The 10,000-nt window shown below is 47.4% G+C and overlaps 2 protein-coding genes across 2 annotated transcripts in view; both read right to left on the reverse strand.

Moving 5' to 3' along the window:
- slc4a2a (solute carrier family 4 member 2a) overlaps positions 1 to 6,663 on the reverse strand; it is a 15,512-nt gene extending 8,849 nt beyond the window's left edge. The window contains exons 1-6 of the mRNA XM_074687840.1: positions 6,554 to 6,663; positions 5,651 to 5,772; positions 5,344 to 5,485; positions 3,592 to 3,748; positions 3,398 to 3,513; positions 1,695 to 1,831 (exon numbers count right to left, since the gene is read on the reverse strand). Of these exons, the coding sequence (XP_074543941.1) occupies positions 1,695 to 1,831; positions 3,398 to 3,513; positions 3,592 to 3,748; positions 5,344 to 5,485; positions 5,651 to 5,704 (606 nt within the window). The 5' untranslated portion in view covers positions 5,705 to 5,772; positions 6,554 to 6,663. The remainder of the gene's footprint in view (positions 1 to 1,694; positions 1,832 to 3,397; positions 3,514 to 3,591; positions 3,749 to 5,343; positions 5,486 to 5,650; positions 5,773 to 6,553) is intronic.
- A 2,712-nt stretch (positions 6,664 to 9,375) lies between these two features.
- ttc19 (tetratricopeptide repeat domain 19) overlaps positions 9,376 to 10,000 on the reverse strand; it is a 4,541-nt gene continuing 3,916 nt past the window's right edge. Inside the window, exons 10-11 of the mRNA XM_074687868.1 lie at positions 9,965 to 10,000; positions 9,376 to 9,877 (exon numbers count right to left, since the gene is read on the reverse strand). The exon at positions 9,965 to 10,000 is cut by the window's right edge and continues 127 nt beyond it. Coding sequence (XP_074543969.1) covers positions 9,708 to 9,877; positions 9,965 to 10,000 — 206 coding nt within the window. The 3' untranslated portion in view covers positions 9,376 to 9,707. The remainder of the gene's footprint in view (positions 9,878 to 9,964) is intronic.

The raw sequence follows: 10,000 nt of genomic DNA on the forward strand, positions 1-10,000 counted from the left end.
CCCGTTTGTCTCCTGGTCACAATAGCTCTGGGATTATCTGCTCAGACTGCCGGCTCGTCTTTCACCCCGCTTTCAGCCTCACTTAGGACAGAGTTTCAGGGAAGAATCACATCATCAACCAGAGTGAACACCAGGAGAGCTGAACCAGCACCTGAACCTGGACCAGCTCACCTGGACCCTGCAGACCACCTGTATCATCCAGTACCATCAGATCCTTCTTAGACTCTGATGCTTCTGCTCACATCAGACTTTTCTTTCACTTCCTGCTGCCTAACGTGACCCTGAACAGGGCGAGGAGACCCTATGAAGCCGTCCCAGCTGGACACGACTGTGTGCACGTCTCCCATTGACCCTGCTTCAGTGAGCTGAACACAGGTCAGGCCTCTTTAAGAGGCTTCAGGCACCAGGCCCAGATCCAGAACCATGAGGTTCACACTGATCAAAGAAGCCCAAGTCTTGGGTCAAGAGTGCTCGAATCCAGGCCGCATCCCAAACGAACGAAAACCAGCCAGAGACAGACGCCGAGCCCGTCTGTCATCAGAGCTGGGATCACAGGTCTGTCAAAGTGGATCAAACCCTGTCCTATGACCTCATCCATCAATGGATCAAACCCTGTCCCATGACCTCATCCATCAATGGATCAAACCCTGTCCCATGACCTCATCCATCAATGGATCAAACCCTGTCCCATGACCTCATCCATCAATGGGTAAGACCCGCCCCCTGACCATATCCATCAATCAATCAACCCAACCCGCTGACCTCATCCTCTAATGGATCAATACACGTCCCATGACCTCATCCATCAATGGATCAATACACGTCCCATGACCTCATCCATCAATGGATCAATACACGTCCCATGACGATGTCCATCAATGGATCTAACTCAAAACCTGCCCCTTGACCTCATCCATCAATGGATCAATACACGTCCCATGACCTCAACCATCAATGGATCAATACACGTCCCATGACCTCATCCATCAATGGATCAATACACGTCCCATGACATCTATCAGTGGACATCCATCATCCATCAATGGATCAATACATGTCCCATGACCTCATCCATCAATAGATCAATACACATCCCATGACCTCATCCCTCAATGGATCAATACATGTCCCATGACGACGTCCGTCAATGGATCAATACACGTCCCATGACCTCATTAACCAATGGGTAAAACCTGCCCCATGACCTCATCCATCAATGGATCAATACACGTCCCATGACCTCATCCATCAATGGATCAATACATGTCCCATGATGACGTCCGTCAATGGATCAATACACGTCCCATGACCTCATCCATCAATGGATCAATACATGTCCCATGATGACGTCCGTCAATGGATCAATACACGTCCCATGACCTCATTAACCAATGGGTGAAACCTGCCCCATGACCTCATCCATTAATGGATCAATACACGTCCCATGACCTCATTAACCAAAAGGTAAAACCTGCCCCATGACCTCATCCATCAATGAATCAAACTCTGCCACCTTACCTCATTCATGAATGGATCAAAACCCGTCCCTTGACCTCATCCATCAATGGGTAAGACCCACCCCTTCAACTTATCCATCAATAAATCAATCAACCCAACCTTCTGACCTCATCCCCTAATGGATCAATACACGTCCCATGACCTCATATGGAAAAGTCTAATTCCCGCTCTCTGACCTCATGAGGGGTGTGGTCTGGTGGCAGGTGTGCTGGAGTCCTGCTGCTCTGATCTTTGGAGACGTGGATGATCGGGCCCCTGGAGCTTCGCTTTAACAGGTGACGCCTCACAGCAGGGACATCGTCCAATCGGTGACCTGGGGGGGACACACAGAGGTCAAAAGGTCAAATGCTCTATCGTGACTCTACTTCCTGTGTTAGACCAGCAGCATTCAGCACACACACACACACACACACACACACTCACACACACACACACACACACACACACACACACACACACACACTCCTCTGTCTTTGTCCGGGTCTCTGTCTGGTCTCGTGGGAACTTTCTGCGCTCTAACACGGTTTCAGGGTTGATTAAACATATTTAGAGAAATAGTGAGAGAAGACATTCACACACACACACACACACACACACACACACACACACACACACACACACACACACACACACAGGTGTCTGTAAACATTAGATTGTGCTGACAGCGCCCCCCTGCAGTGTATGCTTTCTTCGGGTCTTTTTGAATGGCTGTGTATGTGGTTGTGTTGTCTCTGCTCACGACCTCTGGTGGACACTCCAGGAACTGCAGTTTGTGTCATTTCAGCAGAGGCTTCATGTTTAAAGAGTGGAGGTTTCTGATTGGTCAGGATCAGAGGATCATCTTCTGTCACCCTCAGACCGAGTCCAGGACCAGATACGGTGTATCTCATCCCAGCCTGGAACTCATCCCTTCATCAAGAACTAACCCGTTCACCTTCATCATCCTCATCATCCTCTTCATCCTCATCATCCTCTCACACTGAGATGAGACCGAGTCAGCAGCAGCGTTTGACTGTCACTAAACGCAGCCTGGTCAGTGAACGCATGACCGTCAGACGCTGAAGGATCTGGTCCCGGCTCCCATGAAGCTCAACCAGCTGACCTGACAGGAGGAGAAGAGGGGGGGGGGTACTCACTGAGGTCCGCCGTCAGCCGCTCGCACAGCCAGCTGTTCAAGTATTCAACCAGCGCCACGGCACACAGCGGCTTCATGCTCACACCAGGACCAGGACCAGGACACAGCCTGAACCACCACACACACACACACACAAACACAGCAACAATAGACAGAGGCCGTGGGCGGGGCCTGGGGGCGGGGCCTGTGGGAGGTCAGCATTGTGTTCAGGTCACATGATGAAGGTCGAGGAGCCACAGAAAACTCTTTCATGTCAGAAAGAATTCCTCCGAAGTCCCAGACAGACCTTTCACCCTGTGCCCCAGTGCATGCTGGGAGCGGCTCCAGACCACCCTCACCCATCACCACCGGGTCTCATCTGGTCTCCATGAGGAGAGTCTCGACCTGGGACAGAGACCAACATCCCACAGGACTCAGAGTGGACACGCTAACATTCATCAGACTGATCCTGCGTCTGTGACCTGAACCGCTTCGTTACACGGCGAGGAGACCAGAACGTGGCGTCTGCCCATACTGAAAACAGACTGAAGACATCAAACCAGACCACAAGACCCTCTCTGATCCAGAATCCAGCAGCAGGTCCCAAACTCTTCATACAGAATTAAACCAGTGAAAGATAAACCAGCTGAAGAAACGTCTGAGTGTGTGTGTGTGTGTGTGTGTGTGTGTGTGTGTGTGTGTGTGTGTGTGTGTGTGTCTGTGTGTGTGTGTGTGTGTGTGTGTGTGTGAGGCAGGTGGACTGACTTTTGATGCCGTCCAGGTCGACAGACGCCAGCGTTTCAGCCTCGTCTCCATCATCATCAGCAGGGGTCACCGTGCTCGCAGAGAGCCCGTTGTGATTGGCTGAAGAGGGCGAGGCGCTGTGGGGGGGAGGAGTTTCTTCTTCAGTGGGACATATTTGTGCTTTCAGAGATGCAGACATAACGTGAGTCACTCACCTGGTGGGCGGGGCCTCTCCTCCCTGCTCCGCCTCCTCCTGGTCCTCCTCTATAGTGGCAGAGGTTTGCCGTTCCTCCTCGTTGGTCCTCCTCCTCCTGCTGTCGGCCGGAGGTTTGGACAGAGGGTGATGGATGTGCGGGGAGAAGTGACGGTGATCTGTAAGGAGGAACCCAGGTCAGCGCTACGGTGGGACCACAGGGGGAGGAGTCAGCACAGATCCTCCCTCCTACTTCCTCCTCCCTGTAACCGAGCTCTTTGAAGAGGTGAATCGGGTTTAGCCTCTCAGAATGATGATGAGAAGGAGAATGAAGCGGATGATGAAAATAAGGATAATGAGGATAAAGATTATGATGATGAGAATGGTGATAAAAATAATGAGGATGATAAGGAAGATAATGATTTGGATTATGATAATGCAGTTGATGATGAAGATGATAAGGATGAGGAAAATGAGGTTAATAAGGATGTGGATGGTGGTGAAGATTAAGATGATAAGGATAAGAATGATAAGGACGAGGATAATGAGAATAAGGATGATGATGAAGATGATAAGGATGAGGATGAAGATGATAAGGATGAGGATGAGGATGATAAGGATGAAAAGGATAAGGGTAAGAATAATGAGAAGGATAAGAATGAGGATAATGAGGATAAGTAGGAGGATGATGACGATGATGAATATAAACATGAGGATGTGGAGGACGAGAATAACAAGGACTATGACAAGAATGAGGATAAGGACAATGAGGATAATTATGATAGGGATGAGGAAGATAAGAATGAGGATGTGGAGGATGAGGATGATGATGATGATGATGATGATGATGATGATGATGATGATGATGATGATGATGATGTAAATGAGGTAAATGAGGATGGTAATGAGGAAAATATTAATGATGATGATGAGAATGATGAGGATAAGGATAATGAAGATGAGGATAATGAGGATGATTGTGATAGGGATGAGGAAGATAAGGATGAGGATGTGGAGGATGAGAATGATGATGATGATGATGATGATGATGATGATGATAATGATGATGATGATGAGGTAAATGAGGATGTAATGAGGAGGATATTAATGATGACGATAAGAATGATGAGGATGAGGATGATGAGGATGTTGAGGATGAGGATGATGAGGATGATAATGATAATGATAATGATGAGGATGAGGATGAGGATAACGAGGATGAGGTAAATGAGGATGTTAATGGTGCGGATGATAATGATAATTATGAGGATGAGAATGTGATCAATATGAAAACAGAAACTACCCATGTGCTTCCTTTGAAACCTCGCTCCAGACTTCAACCCCCTCCCCTTTGCCCCTGCAAAGGTCCCTGACTGTGATTACACAGGGGACCTTCAGGTCCTCTAAAAACCTGTATGAGACCCTGACATGAGGTGACCTGAGAGCAGGGCTGAGTGATTATGGCAAAAATTAAAAACACGATTAATTAAACTTTCTACCTTCAATTCAGTTGATGCAGGAGTTTCCCGCTCTCTGTTCAGTTTGTAAATATTTGTTTAACTTTGAAACAAGTGACTGAAACAAACATGCACAGAGGTTTGTTTATTGAAACAGTGGAATTGAAAACTCACATCACAGAGAGAAAAACATCGTCCATCGTCATGGCAGTTTTATGTCGGTCAGAATCTCTAAATGTCGGATCCCAGCATTGTCTGATCAAAAGCCCCGTCCCCTACCTGAGAGTCCTCAGAACCAGCTGCCTTTGGGGCCTCACCTTCATAGTCCTGCTCATCACAGACCCGGTGCTTCTGAGGCGGGCTGCGAGCTGCAGGACTGAGGATCTCCTGAAAACCCTGGACATCAAAAGCCTTGTTCAGGTCCTCCTCCTCTTCGTCGCTGTGGCAGCGAGGATGAGTCTGGAGCAGAGAGGAGACGGGAAAACTCACTTACAACACACTGAACCATGTTTTACTGCGTTTGATCAAACCACACCTGGTGTTCATGTTACCATGACAACAGCATCATCTAAGCATCTCACACACACACACGCACTGGGACTTCACAGGTGTTTTTGGACTCACAGCTGACGGGTTGAGGGCGTCTCCAGAACCCACAGAGTTCTGATGAAGGCTCATGGCTCCTTCAGGGGTCAGAGGTCAGAGGTCAGAGGTCAGTCTGCAGGGGGTCTGATGATGGGTGGGAGCTGGAGGAGGAAACACAGAGGTCGTCAGAGGAAGGACGCGATGAGGAGGTGTCAGTGAGACAGAGAGACTCATCAGTAACGTCCAGCAGGGGGCGTCTGACCAAACATCAGTGTGAAGGAACTCTTCCTCCTCAGCTGATTCACTCCTCATGAGTCTTCTTCAACACAGCATGTTCAAAAACAGCAACCACTATTTTCTCTTTCAGCAGATATTAAGATCACGAGTCTGTCCAATCAGAGACACAGCTCAGCTCATGTGACTGACGGGCGCACCATGGCTGTTATGGTCCCCGCCAACGCCTGGCTTCATCACTCTGTGGAACAGACGGTGACATAGACCACGTCCATGTTTGATCCCTCCCTGTGCGTCAGGCTGGAGGTCCTCCCTGACTTCTTCTGTGGTGTTATTAACGTCCCCGTCCACAGGCACAGGGAGGACCACTCATCACTCACGCCTCAGAGGACAACAGATCAGGATTAAACATAAAAGCTTGATTTCAAACTTTAAAAAGTCTAAAAAGCTCCAGAAGAAAACTTTACACACACTTTATTTACAGCTCACACACACTGACTCAAATCTGACCCCAAAACACCCAAAACACCCAGAACTGAATCCGCTGTGGTTCACAGAGCACACATCCATTCATCTAAACCTCTGTGTGTGTGTGTGTGTGTGTGTGTGTGTGTGTGTGTGTGTGTGTGTGTGTGTGTGTGTGTGTGTGTGTGTGTGTGTGTGTGTGTGTGTGTGTGTGTGTGAAACAGGAAGAGAGTTGGAGCCTACCTCAGCGTCCTCGCAGCACTGAAAGAGAGAAATTATAATGCAAAGACTGAAACCAGCAGAGAGGGAGAACAGGGGGAGAGAGAGGGGGGAGAGGGGGGGGAGAGGGGGGAGGAGAGGGGGGAGGACAGGGGGGAGAAGGAAGAAAAAAGAGGGAGAGAGGAGAACGACAGGAAACGGGGGACAAACAGAGAGGAAGGCCGAAAAGAAAGAACAGAGAAAAGGTCGAACTCTCTAAAGCAACCTGATCAGCTGAAGGGCACCACGGCAACCGACGTGTCAGTCAAGGTAAGTCCCGCCCCCAGGCTGTACGCTCCCACACACACACACACACACACACACACACACACACACACACAGAGCTGCTGACAGACTCTCTGATGATGTCACTGAGCCTCTTCCTCCTCACTGACAGGTGAAGCTCACCTGATGTGGTCCCCAGTCTCAGCACATCCACTTTAACCTGACGCCTTCTGATTGGTCGGAGCCAAGAGGCAGCGGAAACAGGAAATAGACACATGAAGCCGATCCTGATGTGTTGCTAACTGCAGTTCCTGGAGTGTCCACTAGAGGCAGTCAGCAGAAACAGCAGAAACCACATACACAGCCATTCAAAGAGCCAATCACACAGCGGTTTCTGCTCCACCTCAGCTACTGTCTCTTTAAGAAACTTCAAAGGGGCTCAGCTTTCCAGAAGCTTCCTCCACTGCTGCCATAAACAACGCTTCATAAATGGCAAACTTAGCAAAGAAGTGCTGCCATAGTTTAGTGAGAAGCTGAATGAGGAGCAGTGTGTGTGTGTGTCTGTGTGTGTGTGTGTGTGTGTGTGTGTGTGCGCTCATACCTGCTCAGTGTGTTGATGTCCAGCAGAAACTCAGGACCTGTCTGCAGCTTCTTTTATACCACAGCTCCTCACCATGTGTGTGTGTGTGTGTGTGTGTGTGTGTGTGTGTGTGTGTGTGTGTGTGTGTGTGTGTGTGTGTGTGTGTGTGTGTGTGTTTGATTAATCAACATGTTAACACAACAATAATTATCTGCTTGGTGTGAACCATGAATGTGTGTAGAGGGATAAACATGTAATTATCAGAGTCACTACTGTTTGTATTTGTGTGTGTGTGTGTGTGTGTGTGTGTGTGTGTGTGTGTGTGTGTGTGTGTGTGTGTGTGTGTGTGTGTGTGTGTGTGTGTGTGTGTGTGTGTCTAATCCAGTGTTGTGCAGCAGCAGGCAGATTCCTGTTTGTGTTGTCTTCTCTCTGTTTACAGTAATCTCTGCGCTTTTATTCTGAAATGTTCTGTAAACACAACAGGAAGTTCAGCTGCGTCACACTCTGTGGGAACCTTCAGGTCTGTGAACACACACACACACACACACACACACACACACACAGGCCTGTTAACAGGTGTGTGGTGTGAAGGCTGAGTATCTCTGTCTGTGCTGTTAAAGGAGCAGTCCGTGCTTAAAGGAGGTTCAGGTCTACAGTTAGGAGCCGGACTCTCAGCCTCTGGACAGGGCTCAGGTCCACCTCCAGACTCTGACACAGAGTCCAGACTCACTGAGGCACAAACAGACTCAAAAAGACTGTAACAGATTATGATGGACTCTGGTGGACTCCAAGGTTATAATAGTTAACTAAAATGAAACTAAAACAAAAACGATAAGTAAACTAAAACTGTATCTTGTGTTCTCTAAACTAACTGAAACTAACCAAAATTAAAGACTAAATGTCCTTCGTCATCGTTTCTGATAATATTAACAGCCTTTAGGATTTAAATTAATCCAACACATTTTCCCAACCAATTTTACCACAGTTTTCAGCAGTTGTCAGCGCCGTACGGCACCATCATAGAGACGCACTGGGACGTGTTTGTTTCCTGCATTGACTGGCTGTGCTCTGTGCTGAGACCAAACGTAGAGGAGCAACGAATCAGAGCATCTGTTATAGTTTAATTTCATCTGAGTCTGACTTTATTGTTACAGAGTCCAAGTTTATAATTATTAAAGCTCATGTTATATTGTTTTATATACGTTATGTTTATATTATTTTATATAATTTATGTTTATATTATTTTACATAATTTATGTTTATATTTTTTATATTCAGTTTATATTATTTCCTTGTGTTTAAGGCAGCAGCCAACAGTTCAGTATCAGCATTGACTGAGCAGTGAGCTCTATGTTGGACTGGAAAATAAACAGTGTTACAAAATATTTACTCTGACCTTTTTGAATCCTGCACCTGGTTAATAAGGTATGAAAAACTAAAACTAAACTAAAACTAAAACTAAAACTAAAACTAAAACTAAACTAAAACTAAACTGAAACTAAGTTAAAACTAAATTAAAATTAATACTGAAACTAAACTAAATTAAAATTAATACTGAAACTAAACTAAAACTAAATTAAAACTAAAACTTAAAGTAAATTAAAAACTAAACTGAAACTAAGCCTTGTTGCAAAAATCAAAACTAAATAAAAACTAGAATGCCCGCTCTAAAACTAATTAAAACTAAACTGTAATGACAAATCCCAAACTATTATAACCTTGATGGACTCATGGACACACAGAGAGTCCACTTATTAACCAGGGTCTACAGAGGTTGAAGGAGAACCCACTGACGGATAGAAAGAGCTGAGACCTCAGGTGACCCACTGGAACAGGTGCTGTCAGGACCTGGAACCAGCAGAACTCACTGACAGCGCCCCCTGTTGGTAGACCACCTACCGTTAACAAGTACCACATAAAACCAGGACCCAGAGAAACCCAGACTGTCCCTTTAAGACAGAGAGACAGACTCTGAGTTGAATTCAGGTTTTTTTTTTATTTTTACCAGCGCCCCCCTGTGGTGATACAGGACAAGCAGCTTTAAGTGTTTCCTGCAGCTAGGACACATGTTCACACTGAAGGTACACACACACACACACACACACACACACACACACACACACACACACACACACACACACACACACACACACACACACACACACACACACACACAGGGACTTGTGGTTTTAAAGGTTCACTGACAGGTCCAGGTCTTCATGGAGCTGATCAGATGCTTAAAACTGTTGGAAGGACCTGAGGGGGTCTGACTGTCCCAGTCCTGATGAGCTGGTCCTCAGGTGGACCTGCTCTGGCACAAACACACCTGAAGCCTCACTGTCCCTTGTCCTCCTGGGCCTCCTTGTGCTCCTTCCTCTCCTGGCTCCTCCTCTTCTTCACCTCCTGCAGTCCCTCCTGGATCATGTCCACAGCCTCCTGGTCTTCAGCCTCCCGGGCCAGGTTCAGAGCCTCTTTGTAGCACCGCACAGCGTCCTCCATCCGGCCTGAGGGACACAGACGGACCAGAGACTGGATCAGACTCACCCTTACCCCCTGAGAGCTCCTGGAGTCGTGTTGGTGTGACCTTTGACCTGTGTGCAGCAGGATGCCCGCCATGTTCCCCAGCA

The sequence above is a fragment of the Halichoeres trimaculatus genome, unplaced genomic scaffold, assembly GCF_033239565.1.
Source record: "Halichoeres trimaculatus isolate MK-OKI-2021-1 unplaced genomic scaffold, fHalTri1.1 fHalTri1_scaffold_15, whole genome shotgun sequence".
NCBI classification, from domain to species: Eukaryota; Metazoa; Chordata; class Actinopteri; order Labriformes; family Labridae; genus Halichoeres; species Halichoeres trimaculatus.